Consider the following 16,635-nt stretch of genomic DNA (forward strand, 5'->3'; position numbering starts at 1 on the left):
GGGTGGGGTGGCACGATTTGCATCTTGGAGGGATTACTGGAGAACAGGCAGAGGGCGCAGCGCACCCGCGAGGAGGCCCGTCTGTGTCCTGGGTGAGGATGACAGTGGCTTGACCCTGGACTGGTGGGAGAGATGGAGAAGGGAGGACTTCCGCTCAGGGTGAGGGAGGAGCCCTGATCCCTCTTCTGGTGTGTTCCCGCAGGACCTCCGAGCAGAAACGCCCCTTGGAGACCTGTGGCATCATGACTTCTGGGGCAATCAGCTGAGCAGCAACACAAGTCACAAGTCCTACCGACCCCTCACGGTGCTGGTTTTCAGGTGAGGTGCGACAGGACGGCTGTATGGGAGGGGCACCCAAGGCTTGTGCCTGACGTTGTACCAGGTGGTATGTGACAAAGTTCCTGGGTCAGTGGTCCGGAGGGACGTATAAGCCACTCACTACGTGGGTCTCCAAGAAATACATGCTAATTCCAGCCATTAGGAGTTAGGTTGGAAGCATCGCTTTAGGGTGATGCTGCTTTGGCGGTGCAGACACTGACAGTGGAACCACACTGAGATTAGCCTGGGTCTGGGCAAGGATAACTTGGTGAAGTGGTCCGTGTTTTTGCACAGTTCTTGGAGGTGGGACCCTTTGTGAGTTAATACTGAGGAAACAATATGTCAAGGCAACATGTAGCATCTAATGAAATTGTGATTTTTTTTTTTTCATTATAAAAAGCTAAGATAGGGCTTCCCTGGTGGCGCAGTGCTTGAGAGTCCGCCTGCCGATGCAGGAGACGCGGGGTCGTGCCCCGTTTCGGGAAGATCCCACATGCCGCGGAGCGGCTGGGCCCGTGAGCCATGGCCGCTGGGCCTGCGCGTCCGGAGAAAAAAAAAAAAAAAAAAAAAAAAAAAAGCTAAGATATAAATCCTCCTCCTGTGACCACATCAATATGCAAAACCAAAATGAAAGTTAAGACAGTCTCCCCACCCCCCATTAATCAGGGAGCTATTTGCATTAAACAGACTTGTTCGTCTCACAAAAGTTCCCATGCGTAGCTGTTTCTTGGATGCGTTACATACCTGTGTGTAGATCTTTCAAAGAAGCATGGAAATGATGAATTGGAACCACTGGTGATTGAAAAGCAACAGAAATAAGAACCCCTGACTGTAAGGAAGTAGCTCCATTGTCTGGAAGGCTGGTGGGCAAACCGTCAAGGAGTATTTGAGGGGGGTGGGGACCAGGTGGGGTGGGGGAATCAGCAAGTCACGCGACTATCTTAAATCCAGGTCCCTATGGGGTAGCCTGAGTACCGTGTGGTCTGTTATATCTTCCTGGGAGACAGTCTTGCCTTTATCGCGCCTAAAAAACTGTCTAGCTTTCCTTTCACGTTTCCTCTCCAAGTATTTTCTGTCCCACTCCTCTGAGATGCCCTTATCTTGCATTTTCCGCTCTGCAGTTAATTATGTTCTTACCTCTTCTTCAGCCTTCTTAGCTTGACAGGCATTATTTATCTTGATGCTACTTTTATCAAACTTGCACACTTTCTCTTCTCCCTTTAGTATTTTCGTGCACCAGGGTTTTCCTCCAGCTAGTTCTCATTTTGTTGCGCGTGCTTCTGGACCTCTGGTGTGAACACCCTTCTTCCACTGCAGGATGAACTGCTATTTGTCGGGAGGCTTCCACCCCTTGAGTTTCCACGTGGTCAACATCCTCCTGCATGGCGGCATCTCCATCCTCTTGGTGGACGTCTTCTCCGTGCTGTTTGGGGGCCTGCAGTACACGAGTAAGGGCCGGAGGCTAAACCTGGCCCCCAGGTCGTCCCTGCTGGCTGCCCTGCTGTTTGCTGTGCACCCGGTGCACACCGAGTGTGTAAGTATCGTCCACCCACCGCCTCTGCACTGGTGTAAGGAGGACAGGCAGTCCGTGTATCGGCTCATTCCCTAAAACAGGCTTCCCTCGGATACTCGTATGGCTGTAGAAAGCCCAAGCTTTCAGACATTTGGAACGATGATTTGTAGGGCTAACAGGTCCCTCTTAGGGCAAACACAGGGTCCCCTATGGGCGAAGACTGTATAATGACCGTGTGGTATGATCTCTGGTGATACTTTTCTGTTTCCTTATATGACCATGTTGTGAAGGTATGAATGTTGAGTCTTGCCCAGCTTTGGGGTCTAAAAACCAGAGTCTGAGATTACTTTTCTTCCAGGTTGGGACTGATGCAATTTTCCGATGTTAGCTGAGAGCTTTATAACTTCCTAAATACTTTCTTATACTTAATATGATTGTCACCAAAACTCCGCGGGATCAGCTGGGGCGGCATAACAATTTCCACTTTACAGAAGAGGAGGCAGCCTGGGAGGACAAATTAAGGACTTACCCAGGTCAGTCATGTAGCTGGTGGATGCAGGGATAGAACTTAAGATCTGGTCATCCGAGCCCGAGCCCAGGAGAGGCCAGCATGCTTTGAGTTGACCTGGAAAGCGGGTCCCCGCATCCTGCTGGGACTTGCTCCTGAATTCTCCCCACCTGGCTTCTCAGCCCATGTAGTCAGGCAGCTCCTGCTTTTAATCCGTTGAGCCGCTGCTGAATGTGTTCAGTGCAAACTCTGTTGGGATTTAACCAAACACTTGTGAGGTTTTCAGGAACCACCCTACCCCACTGCCATGGAACCCTTAGAAAATGTAAGTCAGCATGTTTGATTTTAGTTATTTGTTCTGTAAGTGTGAAGTACCTAGTATAAAATACCACATGGACCTTCTTCCTTCTCCACAATAGATTTCTGCATTCGGTATGTATTTAAATACCTGCGTTTTGACCAGTTGCATTGAGCATCTTGAAGTCAGTTTCAAAATATTGGGTGGAATTCCTGCCTTCAGCATCCGATTTTGTTAATATTATTAAACTATCTGTTCTTTGGTATTAAAAGGATTGCAGGATTGTTCTCACAACGTCCTTCTAATATCTTACTACTTGAAAGCTTTCTTAAAAGTCTCATAATTTTTTTACTTCTGCAAATTCAGAGGACTTAAGGGATTGGGAACTATGGTAAGATAAATACCAATAGATAAGATAGATAGATAGATAGATAGATTTGTGATCAGATTAGAATTTGTTTCCATGCAGGTTCTCTTTATGGTCTAAATAGTAGTGTTGTGCACATTTATCAGAAATAAGGGAATTTCTGGCAAAAATACTGATTTACTGTTCTGGTCCTTGTCTAATTTTGTGCAATCTTAAAAAGCAAAATGAAATACTTGAATTGTTAACCAAAGAAATGTTTCTAAAATTCTGCTTTTAAATATGAGAAGTTAGTTTATAGAAAAATTTGAAATGCCGACAAGTATAACTGGCTGTGTACAAACACACACACACACACCCCCTAGCTAAATGCAATGTGGGAACATGTTAACCCAAGGGAGGTCCAGCTATAGGAGAGAAGAGAATATTTGAAAAATGTCTTCATCTCTCCTCTCCCTCCTTTCCATGAAAGCCATTCAAACTCAAATTGTAAGAAAAAGTTATGGGTCATGGAAAAATAGCATTTCTAAAACAGATCATTTGTATGTTCACCTTTCCTCGTTTTGGCAAATAGTCAGTATTCTGTTTTCATCCTCTCTATACCCCGCTGTTATTTCCCACTCTACATTTAACCCACTTCAACAGTGAGCAAAAACCAGGCCCACCCAAGGAAACCCTGGAAGGAGAGTTCCTCAGAGCTTTCTGGGCCAGTACTGAGGAAGCACCCTGTGCTCTGGGCTGTGGGTTGGATCACCAAGGGACGGAGAAGAGCTAAGAGAGGGGGTTTCCTTGCCTCTTGTCTGTTTAGAGACCAGGATGGAGGCCCCAGGGAGTTCCCTGAGGACACCAGTGTTATTACAGGTTTTCCTTTTCCACCAAGCATTGGTGAAAATTTCAAATTGCTTGAATTCGGGTATCAAAGAGGGAAGCTTGGGTCTCCTTAATAACCCTGCCCATCCAATAAACCCAGAGTTTAACACTGAAGGAATTGGATGGTGAAACATTCCCCCTTTCCCCTTCCCCTCATTCCTTCCATGGCCCCAGTGCAGATTGTTCCCTGTGGGGAAACGCCACCACCTCCTGCTGTGTGGATTCGGGGAGTTGCAGTGACTTCTCTAGAAAGCTCTGTTGTGAGTGCTTCAGGTTATTTGTAAGAAAAAAAAAAATAGCCTTTGTAAATAACTTTGCCTGAAAAGACATACGCAAATATCCGAAAAGAAAAATAAAATCTCTCCGTACCCATGCCCATTCCCCAAACAGTTAAACTCAGTGCCTCCTTGGGTAGCCTTTAAAATTTTTTTTCTATGAAATCTCTCTTTAATTACTATGCCAAAAATTCACTGAAGGACTAAATACTCTTTACTCTGAAACACTTGCCATACTTTTTAAAACTTGTTTTTCTTCATGTCGGACGATGTGACGTACATTGCTTAAGACTTGGAAGTATCTTCAGTGAACCAAAGGCACTGTTTGCTTTAAAATGAGTTTATGATGTTTAAAGTTCATTTTAGTGGGAGTCTTTTTTTTTTTTTTTTTTGAGGTTTAGTTGATTTACAATATTATATAAGTTAGTGAGAGTCTTTAATGTACCTCAGCCACTCAGATAACAAGTAGTTTAGGCTGGCCTTTTGGGCCCCTATTCCTGGTGTTTATCCAAACCACTTCCCTCCCCCTCACTCAGTTGAAGAAACCTTGCTCCCTGACCCTCCATATCCCCCACCCCTGCTTCCTCGACCCCCTTGCTCTAAGGACCTTTTTGGATACACTTCTCTGGGTTGGCTTTGCTCACTTTATTCTCTGAAAGGCTTTGGGACTCCCCGCCATCCTCAGGCCCTGTAGAGAGCCACAGCTCCCACCCATCTCTGGTCCTGATGGGAGGCCCAGAGCACCAGGCACCCCCTCCATCACTCACCCTGGAGCTGCAGAGCCCGTACCTGCTTCACCCTGAGCTGCTGTGTCCTCTGTCCACGCTTTCTGCCCCAACTCCGCCCGCCCCCCCCACCTCCCAGTGTTTACAGAAGCATCTTTGGGATTCATGCAGCAACGGACAGTGACCCAGCACCCACTGTGTGCCCGGCTCTGTGTTGGGTCTCACTGCATCCCCGATTTCACTGTGTCTCTGAGTGAGTGAGTTACAGGCCAGAGGATTCCAGAAGTCTTATTGCATATTCACTGCCTTCATGAGGTAACTGTACCATTTAACCCTCTGGCATGCTGGCATACTTGGCCCAGATCTGTTGAACCTTTGTTTGTCCTTAGCTTCCTTCCCGGGAGGTTGTTTCATGTGCGTGGCATTCACAGGTTGGACTCAGCTGTCAATCTTAACGATTGCGTGACACTCTGGGCTGCCACGTGCTCCTCTGTCAGCAGTTCACCATCGGAATGGATGATTGCCTCAGAACGTCATATCTAACCAGCGTAGCAGGAAACTGCCCCTAAAAGGCATTCCTTTTAGCTATTGCTTGTAGACGCACCTGGAAATCGTATGTAAATATAGTAATTTTCATATTCATTGTATACTCTCTCATCTCCATTTGTAGGATACTCTTTACTCTGTGTCTGACTTATCATATATCTCACTTTAAGAAAAGATGAACTTCCCAGCCATTAAAGCGATACCTAGAGAATCACAGTGAAAGGTTTGACGTATGTCCCATCCAGGTGCTAGTTAGTCAAGAATGCCGTGTAAACTAGACCAATACTCATGAGTGGAACTCTGGGTCTTTCGTTGCCATGAAAATCTGGAAAGCAATTATTGGAATGATGAGCTTCAAAGAAATGAAGCACAGATTTTATATTGCTTCGTTGTCACTAAGGTGGAGAAGGGAAGGGCAGTCGTCAGATGTAGAAAATGGGGGGTGGGGAAGAAATGGTAGAAATTGCATTCTTTTTTTCATCTTACTCATCAACCACTTTTGAAGCGTTCTGCTTTCCAGGTTAACCCACTTCATTGGTTTTGGTCTGAAGGGAGGAAAAGATGGCAGAGGTAGCTTTGAACGTTATCCCTGTGTTTTATTCTCTTTGCCTGATGACTTGTAATATGGACTTCCCACCTGTCCTTCATGTTTCCAATCAAGGTTTCTTTTTAAAATATCGTGCCCTTTGAGCTGATACCATTTTCCAGTTGAAAATTCGCCGCGAGGACCTGATCAGAGCAGAGGCCTCTGGAGCTGTGGGCGCAGCGTGCTGAGTGACAGGCTTTCACTGCCCGTGGGCATCGCTGGCTGCGTGTGGCCCACAAAAGAACCCTCCCTGGGTTCGAGCCAACCCAGCCTTCCTGTGGAAGCAGCTGACCCAAGTCCTAGACCAAAAATGAAAAGAAAATCAGTTGTCAGATCAGACCACAGGGAAGCGTCACAGTTGCAGGGATTGTTTTAATAGATGGCCGAGTCTGATAAGGTTTTCATTTTCTATTTCTAAGGAATTTTTTTTGTATTTCCAAAGTTTTGTTTAAATGTTTTTTACATACATCTTTTCTTCTGCCCCTTCTTTTAAGGTTGCTGCTGTTGTCGGCTGTGCAGACCTCCTGGCTGCCCTGTTTTTTCTGTTATCTTTCCTTGGCTACTGTAAAGCACTTAGAGAAAGTAAGCATGACATTTTGCCTTCTTAATTTTGCATCTTCTTCGTGTTTCTGTCCTGCTGAGCAGTGTTCTAACAGATGGGAAAATGTCGGTTTATATAAGTTTATCGCTTTGAAGGAATGTGGGTCAAAGATGTCAGCTCTTTTTAGTGATGTCTGTAACTCCACTGCTTTTTTAGTAATACAAAGGCTTGTGCTTCGATGTTCACAGTATTCAGGGAGCACCTTGTTGGGTACTGTAACCCAGGGCTTCTGCTCTTGGTGCTGAAGCGGTTGTGATTGATTTTTGTGGTTTTTATTTCCAGCAAAATTGAAGGGGGAGGGGAAAAAACTTATGTTTTTTTTTTTTAAACCTGCTGGCGAAAAACCTTGAAAACTGGTAAAATGTGTAGCCATGAATATGCACCTGGATTGTGAGGTTCTTATTTTATCATTGTTGTGTCATTGATACTTACAGAGAAAGTCGTTGTTGGAAACAACAGAGTTGAAATGACGGGTTGTGTGTGTGTGGAGGGGAGAGGGGGAATTGCCTGGTTATTAGTAGCAGTGCAGCCGTGCACTGATAGAGTTCTAGGAGAATCCCTGTATAGCTCTACTCATCTGGGTTCTGATTCCCTCCAAGTCAGATCATACCTTCCAGATTGCTTTGTAGTGGAAATTGGATACAGTACATTCAGCTTACATAGCATTTATACATGCTGGCCCCAGCAACAGTGTTATGCATTCAACTTCTGTTATAAAGTCAGTTCCTGACTGTAGAACTCTCTTTATATATCACAGTCAATTTATATTTGAGGGGAAGAGGGGAAGAAAAGGGAAAGTGAGAGGGGTGATCCCTATGGAATGCTCAAGCAGGGCCGTTTCAGCTGACACTGATGTACCTGGGTTTCCTTGAGTCTCTTCCACAGTATTTCTCAAAGCTTAGGTTCAGTCCACTGCCAGGCCTTAATGTTATTGTTCATGTACTAATGCTTGTACTTGGATTCCTCTGGTAAATTGATGTCTTATTCATAAGGAAGGGCAGATCACTCCTTCAGGATTTTGTGTCTGCTGGGGCTGGTGAAGTGGGGTCACTCAGGGTTGGTAAACAGGGGCCCATGAGCCAAATCCAGCCCCCAAGCTGACAATGATTTTTTCCGGTTTTAAATGATTGGGGGTAAAAATCCCACAAGAATTGTGTTTGGTGACGTATTAAAAGTTACATGAAATTCACATTTCAGTGTCTATATATGAAGTTTTATTGGAACATAGGCACATCCATTTGTTTTTGCAGAGTTAGGAGTTTCAGCAGAGGCCTCCGGGCCTGTAGAGCCTAAAGTACTTACTGCCCTGTCCTTTGCAAAGTTTGCCAACCCCTGGGACATGACAGACAGGTAACTGTCACCATCCTAGTGGTTCCAAAAGGTTTTTTAGTAAAGAGTAATAGGGAGTTCCCAGCAGGAAGTATTTTTACTTAAGAAGGCAGATGTTTGCTGTTAATATAATAGTTGCCATTTATTGACTATCTACTGGCACATGTGTGTGTGTGTGTGTATTTTTCTCATTTAACTATGTTACAGTCTTTAAGATAGGTTGACTTACTTTCCCTGTTTTTCAGATGTAGGACTCAGAGTTTATGTAACTTACCCAGTATCACACAGCTATTTATGGCAGAACTGGGTTCACCTTTGAGTCTTAACTCACTTCAAAGCCAGCGTCAACTACATTGTGTTCTTCTGCTTCCCTGTACTCAAGGGACCAGAGAGGCAAGCCTGTCAAAACAATCATTAAAAATAAACAGGAGGTCCATTCAATTCTGTTAACGAATTGTTGAAATGTTAGGTGTAATAGTGCATGGAAGGTATGTGTTAAAAACAATCCCTTTCTTGTAGAGACACATGCTGAAATATTTATGGATGAAATGGTATAAAGTCTGGGATTTGTCTCAAAATAATCTGAGAGGAAGCAGGAAGCATGTTGGCATTTAGTTGAAGCCAGACTGGTCAGGAGTCAATGTTGAAGCCGAGTGATGGAGACATGAGTTCCTGTATCAGCATCTCTACTTATATATGTTTTTTGTTCTTTACAAAAGGTGTTTTTTAAAAAGAGCAATAGATAACTTTTAACCCTTTATGTTTTTTTCTACAAAAAGACTTAGGCAGGACTGCAAACTCTTCTAGGACAGGCTATACTGTTTTGATGTTCTAGGTATTCATAGTTATATACCTAGAACATCTGTATGAAACTATCCAGTTTCCAAGGGTAGATTGGGAAGGGCCCCCTCCTCCATCCTGTCCTGGACAGCTGAACACAGGGCTCAGGTTGTATATCTCAAAGTACCTGTTCCCTCAGACCTGCGACTATACTAAGATACAGTGCAAGGGTGACTCCAATGGGGCCACACCTCCATGCTCACTCAGGATTGGGTCATACCCACCTACTCCCCATCCTCTCTTATTATTATTATTTTATCATACCACCACTTTTTCCTGTGACTCATCATTTTTCTGATACGGCAGAGAGTTTGGGAACAGCTAAATAGAACAGCTTCAAGAACAGAAAATAGTGGGGGTAACTTTTCTTCCCGAGACTGAAAGTTAACTTAGCAATGAGGCATGTCCAGCTCTTCTGGGCTTGGGATCTCCCCACCTGTGACGATTGTAGAACTCCCAAGAGACACACAGCCCCCAGGGATCTGGGGGTGGGAGATGGGGAATTGCACCAGCCCCAGCCGTTTCCATAGGTAATGGGAGAGGGAGCGGCTTCATTTACTTCTCATCATCGTATTCATTACAAACAGTGGTATTGTTTGCATTGTTATGGTTTTTTTTTGTATTTTATGTATTTGTATTGTTATATTGTGTTCTTAAAATGGCAATTAAATCTGAATTTGCAGTTAGGTAGGATAACAAGTTGTATTTTTCTTGAAGAAAATTAAGTCTGTTGGCTTTTCTCCTATACATCTCAAAAGTTTGGTGCAGTATCATTGTATTTTTTTTTTTTTTTTTTTGCGGTATGCGGGCCTCTCACTGTTGTGGCCTCTCCCGTTGTGGAACACAGGCTCTGGACGCGCAGGCTCAACGGCCATGGCTTACGGGCCCGGCCGCTCCGCGGTATGTGGGATCTTCCCGGACCGGGGCACGAACCCATGTCCCCTGCATCGGCAGGCGGACTCTTAACCACTGCGCCACCAGGGAAGCCCTCATTTTATTAATTTTAACTTATCTTCCCTTAAAGTAACTACTCCCTTATGCTGAATGGATTTCAAAGAAATCAAAAGAGCTTTTTGAAGAACGTACTAAATGTTGATAGATTCAGCGTTCAAACACACATCATTTAGGAGATGTAATAAAATTTCTCACTACTTCTAAAGGTTGCTCTTATTGAAATGATGGAAAAATGATCAGAAGACTAAAAATTCTTCTAGCAAGTGAGCTGATGCATTTTTTAGCCTCCTTTAATGGAGTGTCCTCACAGGATGGCGAAAAACTACAGACATGTTATATTCTTTCCCTGGATCCTTTTGCTAACCTTTTCTGTGTTCCAATTCACAAATGTACGTATTCTGAACTGTGTGTCTCTTTTTCATTCGTTTGTAAATTAAATTATTTCCAAGAGCCATCCACACAAAAGATAGATTTTTAAAATAAGGCCTTTGGAAACTGATAGGAAAAAGTGGAAAGGAAAAAGTGCCTAATATATGATGTTTTTTCAGTTAATACTTTGATTCATGAGAAGTTGGTGAAGAATATTTTAGTACTAATGGAACTCTAGTGTATTAACTCTTGGTAGTGATATAACCTTTCTCTTTTGGTCTGGTAGCATTCTTTTAACATTTATAGCATGTTTACTTTTAAATTGGAAAGAGGTTTTGGAAAGAGATTGTCATAGGCCTTTAATGTTAAGTACGTAAATGTTTTCGAGAAAGCTCACCTGGAAATGCTTAATGTTTGCACACCTGTGGCCGTGGTAGGCATGGCTTCTGTGGAAAGCCTTTAAGAATATGAACAGGTTTTCATTTGGTTGAGTTACTTGGAACAGTAAGAAGATGAATAGATCGATTAGGAAGCCTTTGAAGAAGCCCCTCCGTTGATCTCTTGTTTACAGTCTGTTCCACCTTCCCATGCACTTGAACCCCCTTTAGGAAAAGGAAAGAGTCAGTTAAAGTGGGACCAAGGGACCCACCTCCAGACTGGTACCGCCCTTTGCTGTCACACACAGCTTGTTTAGTCTTTGGAAAATGCAAAGCTACAGGAGGTTACCTGTCTGCACACAGCCAGGCCTCAGTGTTTTGCCCCAGAAAGTTATTATTGGCCGTGGACTTTTGCGTCCTCTCTGTCCTCTGACTGTGTTCACCTGCCCACGCAGGCTTTGAGTTGCAGATCAGAATCGTTCTTTCTTGGGAGTTTCAAGTTGATGGAGAACAGCCATCCCTCAACTGCACTCTCTAGCATTTGAGTTGGTTTTCACTGTTATTTCCAGTGCCCACTCACTGTTTCCACATCACAGACTATCAAGGGAATGGTTGAATTCTATCTCCCAAGTTTGTTGCCGGTCTTGAGGCACAGAGTGATCTGATTCTTTTTTTTTTTTTTTTTTTTAATTAGGATATAGTCGATTTACAATGTTGTGTTAGTTTCAGGCATACAGCAGAGTGAATCAGTTATGCATATACATCTATCCACTCTTCTTTTGATTCTTTTCCCACATAGGCCATTACAGAGTACTGAGTAGAGTTCCCTGTGCTATACAGTAGGTCCTTATTAGTTATCTATTTTATATATAGTAGTGTTTATATGTTGATCCCAGTTCTTCCAATTTATCCCTCCCCCCTTACCCCCTGGTAATCATAAGTTTATTTTCTACATCCGTAACTATTTCTGTTTTGTAGATAAGTTCATCTGCACCCTTTTTTTAGACTCCACATATAAGTGATACCATATGGTATTTGTCTTTCTCTGTCTGACTTACTTCACTCAGTATGACAATCTCCAGGTCCATCCATGTTGCTGCAAATGGCATTAGTTCCTTCTTTTTCATGGCTGAGTAATATTCCATTGTATATATGTACCACATCTTCTTTATCCATTCCTCTATTAGTGGACATTTAAGTTGCTTCCATGTCCTGCCTATTGTAAATAGTGCTGCGGTGAACATTGGGGTGCATGTATCTTTTTGAATTATGGTTTTCTCTGGATATATGCCCAGGAGTGGGATTGCTGGGTCATATGCCTGATTCTTGAAAGAGAGAGACTTACATTCAGTTACTAGCCAGCTTGGGGGAAACCCTGTGTCCCACACCTCAAGCACTTCTCTGATCCCTCCCGACAAGGTCCTGTGCCCTGAGCCCCACCTGCTGTAACCTCAGGACAGCAGAGCAGGGCAGGACACTGGGACCTGATGCCCAGCCCTGTCCGCCTTGCTCCGCTCGGCCGGGCAGCACCGAACAGCCCCTCTACTCTGCCAGCCTCCTCCCTCCTCTCCCCAACTCCGAAATCCCCCTTTGTCTCAATACCCTGGAACCACTGCTGAAGTCCAGTAGCACCTTTCCTGGTCTCTGTGGATAGTCACTGTGTTTTCAGCAACTCTTCTGTGTTTTAGATTTTCCGTCCTCTTTCAACAGGCTTAGAACAGAGACTACTTGTTTTATAGAGAACAACTCTCTGGAATAATTCTTAAACATCATGTTAGTGTTCAACTTCATAAATATGGGGGCTGAGAGTCCTTTTTTTAAGCTGAGCAAGGGCTTCAAAACTAATAATACCTTTACAGAGAAGAAGCAGTAATATCCCTACCCATTCATGATAAGACACTGTTTCTGATTCTGTTCTAGAATCACATAGAGGCTTATCAGTTTGGGTCATTCCTTCGTTTCCCAATGATTAATCAAACTTTAAGGGCATCCTGTACCACGCCCTGTGTCAGAGACATAGTTTTTGCCCTAGAAGGGCTTAGAGCTCAGTGTATGTTGATTGAAAGTGTCCATTATTCAGAGTGCTGAAGAAGAGTGCACTGGTTCTCCTTTCTTCCCTGTTCTCTTTCCTCCCCGTGACCACCTCAGAGCAAGCACTCAATAAGTATCCCCTTCTTTTCTTAGTGCATTTATGCAGAATTGATGACTGGAACCTTGGGACTGCCGATTTCTTTGTTTGTTTGCCGTGGAATGTACATTTTATTATTTTTTCTTTTTTATGAAGATATAATTGACATATAATATTGTATTAGTTTTAGGTGTAAAACATAATGATTTGATATATGTACATATTGTGAAATGAGCACCACAGTAAGTCTAGCTAACATCCATCATCACACATAGTTAAAGAAATTTTTGTCTTCTGATGAGAACTTTTAAGATCTACTCTCTTAGCATCTTTCATATGTACAATACAGTATTATTAACTGTATAGTCACTGTGCTATACATTACATCCCCAGGACTCATTATTTGTCGTGTAACTGGAAGTTTGTACCTTTTGACCATTTTCACCCATTTCACACTGCTCCCCCATCTGTTCTCTGTATCTATGAGTTCAGTTTTGTGGGTTTTTTTTTTTTTTTTTTTTGCGGTACGCAGGCCTCTCACTGTTGTGGCCTCTCCCGTTGCAGAGCACAGGCTCCGGACGCGCAGGCTCAGCAGCCATGGCCCACGGGCACAGCCGCTCCGCGACACGTCGGATCTTCCCGGACCGGGGCACAAACCCGTGTCTCCTGCATCGGCAGGCGGACTCTCAACCACTGCGCCCCCAGGGGAGCCCTTTTTTTTTTTTTTTTTTTTTTTAAGATTCCACATATATGTTAGATCATACAGTATTTGTCTTTCTCTGTTTAACTTATCTCACTTAGCATGATGCCCTCAAGGTCTACCCATGTTGTTGCAAATGGCAAGGTTTCCTTCTTTTTATGGCTAATATTCCATTGTGTGTGTGTGTGTGTATACATATTTTCTTTATTCATCTGTCTATAGACACATTGTTTTTGTGTCTTGCCTGTTGTAAATAATGCTACAAAGAACATGGGGGTCCAGATATCTTTTTTTTTTTTTAATTTATTTGTTTTTGGCTACGTTGGGTCTTCGTTGCTGCATGCGAGCTTTCTCTAGTTGTGGCGAGCGGGGGCTACTCTTCGTTGCGGTGCGCGGGCTTTTCATTGCAGTGGCTTCTCTTGTTGTGGAGCACGGGCTCTAGGTGCACGGGCTTCAGTAGTTGTGGCACGTGGGCTCAGTAGTTGTGGCATGTGGGCTCAGTAGTTGTGGCTCACGGGCTCTAGAGCACAGGCTCAGTAGTTGTGGCACACGGGCTTAGTTGCTCCGCGGCACGTGGGATCTTCCCAGAACAGGGCTCGAACCCGTGTCCTCTGCATTGGCAGGCAGATTCTTAACCACTGCGCCACCAGGGAAGCCCCAGATATCTTTTCGAAGTAGTAATTTCATTTCCTTAGGATAAATACCCAGAAGTGGAATTGCTGGATCATATGGTAGTTCCGTATTAAAATGCTAATTTCTCTTATCTACTCTCTATTAAATTTCCTTCAGTGCAGTAAAGCAGGACCCTTGATACTAATGAACATTCAGGTGTATATATTTTCATTTGGACTTTGAGATACCCTAAGAAATAGTCACACGTCTTTATTTTCTGCTGTCTCGTCAGTGTGGATTGTACAAAAAGCCAAGGGCAAACACGTGTCATGGTAGCATTGAGTCCTCGCCCCAGCTACCCGGGTTGCCCACATGTTTGTAAGTGTGCAGCTGAGAATCAAAACTTTTTTCTGGGGCTTCCCTGGTGGCGCAGTGGTTGAGAGTCCGCCTGCCGATGCAGGGGACACGGGTTTGTGCTCCGATCCGGGAAGATCCCACATGCCGCGGAGCGGCTGGGCCCATGAGCCATGGCTGCTGAGCCTGCACAGCCGGAGCCTGTGCTCCGCAACGGAGGCGGCCACAACAGTGAGAGGCCTGCGTACCGCAAAAAAAAAAAAACTTTTTTCTGGTAGAAGTTCAGTCCGGTACTTATTGGATACAAATAATAATAAACACTGTTTATTGTTTAAACTTATGTTTAAAGTGACCTGGTCTTTATTCTTTTTGGATCTGAACATAAATTCAAAGAAAGGTCTAGCATTCATTACTCATAAAATTGAAGTTTAAGAAAAAGGTTTTTACAGAAGAACAGATTTAATATGTTTTATAAGGGAACAAAAAATTGAGTGCTCTGAAATTAATGATTTAGCTAGTTAGAAAACCCTTTCAGAGGATACATTGCTTTTTGATAACCTCATTAGCTTTCTTTATAGATGGAGTGTCTTTATTACAAAGCTCTGGACAATTTTTAACTGCCTGAGTTTATTAACAAGCAATTCTGTGCTAACCTCTGGAATCCTAGCATTTTTAGAGAGTGAAAAAAAAACTCATGTAACATTTCTGTCGGCCTCTTTTTTTTTCTTCTTCTTCTTTTTGGTGCTTACATAGAATATCTCCAAGCAAGATCTTTTAGAACAGAATCTTTTTTTAAATAAGAAAATATCCTTATAAAGAAAGGATAATTATTCTTTAAAAAAATAAAGAAAGAAAAACACTAAGTCAGATGAAGTTGATGGTGCACTGGTTATTTTTTCTGAATGCCCGAAACAAAAAGTATTATTCTAATGATAAGACATCCTGTCAACATTTCTCTCTCTGTTAAAGCCTAATACATATTTTGGATTGGAAACAGGTAATCTCTTTGCACGATAAACTTGATAGAATAGCCAGAAACAATTTCTTTTATAAACTAATACCTTAAAATATTGTTTCATGGGAGTTCAGACGAAGAAGAGAAATTTCATTCGTCTCATGTATAGTGGGAAGGAGAGAATCTTTTCAAGAGGGGAAGAAATTTGCTACAAGCCTAGAATAACCATTTTAAATTCTAATCTATTATGAAACACAAGATCTCAAATCTCTGTTCTAAGTTCTTAAACTTTATTTGTTGTGTTGCTCTCCTTACCAGGCAGCTAAAACAGGATAACTCTTCATTCTTGGGGTCTCATTTCCTCCTGTTTTCCACTGTGATTCAAGACATGTTTTTCTTTGACTTAGAATTACACAGCTTAAAAGAAATTCGGGCAATCATGTAACTCACATAGTCTAGGACACTTGCTTTTAGATTTGGGGTCGTTGCCATCTGAATTGTGACATCGGTATTCACGTGTGTTCTCTTTTCTCTCTTTCATGTTTCGTGGTTCGTACATTGCTCGATTCTCCCAAAACGGTCTTGTATTTTAGGACGGCAGTGTCTGACTTCTCTCATTCTGCGGGTGGAAGCACTGCTTGGTTGGCTCCCACTTTTGGAACGAGAATCTGATGCTCATTGTGTCGCTCTGGCAGAGGGAGTTGGGGCCACCTGTCAGGGTGGAGTGATTCCCACACACACACACACCACACCGTGCCAGTTTTAAGGCAGCAGAGATGCCAGGCATCGAGTGGTGAAGAGGGTAGCTCCTACAATGTGATGCCTTTTTCTGAAAGAAGAGCCTCCCACTTGAAAGCAGTGCCAAATCCGAGGCGCAGTGCTTCATTAAATTGATCACATCTGTTGGCACTTGTGGGTGTTGGCACTGACAAATGTCTTTCTGTTAGTGCTTGTGGGTGTTTTATTCCCGCCCCCCACCCTTGCTCCTTCCCCCACCCCCATCCCCACTGCCTATTAGCCTTTGCCTCCCTTTACCTAACTGATTGGATTATCTCAGGTAACAGAGACATATACTGAAACAAAGAAAACACTTTCTAAACCAGTCTTTATTAAGTTCTGGATTATAAAGTGTTGATGTTTGCAAATGCTGCACAATTATCCTAGTTGTGTTCTTAAGTGATGAGAGATGTTGCATGGTGTAAGAAGAGCTTTTTAGGGTTTTTTAAAAAATTTCCTTTCCTGGGTCATTGCTGCTTAAAATTTAGCAGACTGGATGGAGATGAGATGGAGAACTCTGTCTGAACCTGAGATGCTTACACAGAGCTATGCACCAGTTAGAATTCCCTGTTTGGGAAAGACTTTTTTGAATAAAAATAATTCATAAATGCAACTGCACTGGAGGCTATATCTGCC

General features: G+C 43.3%; 1 protein-coding gene across 3 annotated transcripts in view; it reads left to right on the forward strand.

The window, feature by feature from the left end:
• Positions 1 to 16,635, forward strand: part of TMTC4 (transmembrane O-mannosyltransferase targeting cadherins 4) — a 62,776-nt gene that overhangs the window by 9,331 nt on the left and 36,810 nt on the right. For 2 of the 3 annotated variants that reach the window (XM_007461530.1, XM_007461529.1), the window contains exons 3-5: positions 203 to 318; positions 1,636 to 1,852; positions 6,498 to 6,585. In XM_007461530.1, the coding sequence (XP_007461592.1) occupies positions 203 to 318; positions 1,636 to 1,852; positions 6,498 to 6,585 (421 nt within the window). The remainder of the gene's footprint in view (positions 1 to 202; positions 319 to 1,635; positions 1,853 to 6,497; positions 6,586 to 16,635) is intronic. The other variant, XM_007461531.1, reaches the window with a different exon arrangement.

Source organism: Lipotes vexillifer, unplaced genomic scaffold (assembly GCF_000442215.2).
Source record: "Lipotes vexillifer unplaced genomic scaffold, Lipotes_vexillifer_v1.1 scaffold655, whole genome shotgun sequence".
NCBI classification, from domain to species: domain Eukaryota; kingdom Metazoa; phylum Chordata; class Mammalia; order Artiodactyla; family Lipotidae; genus Lipotes; species Lipotes vexillifer.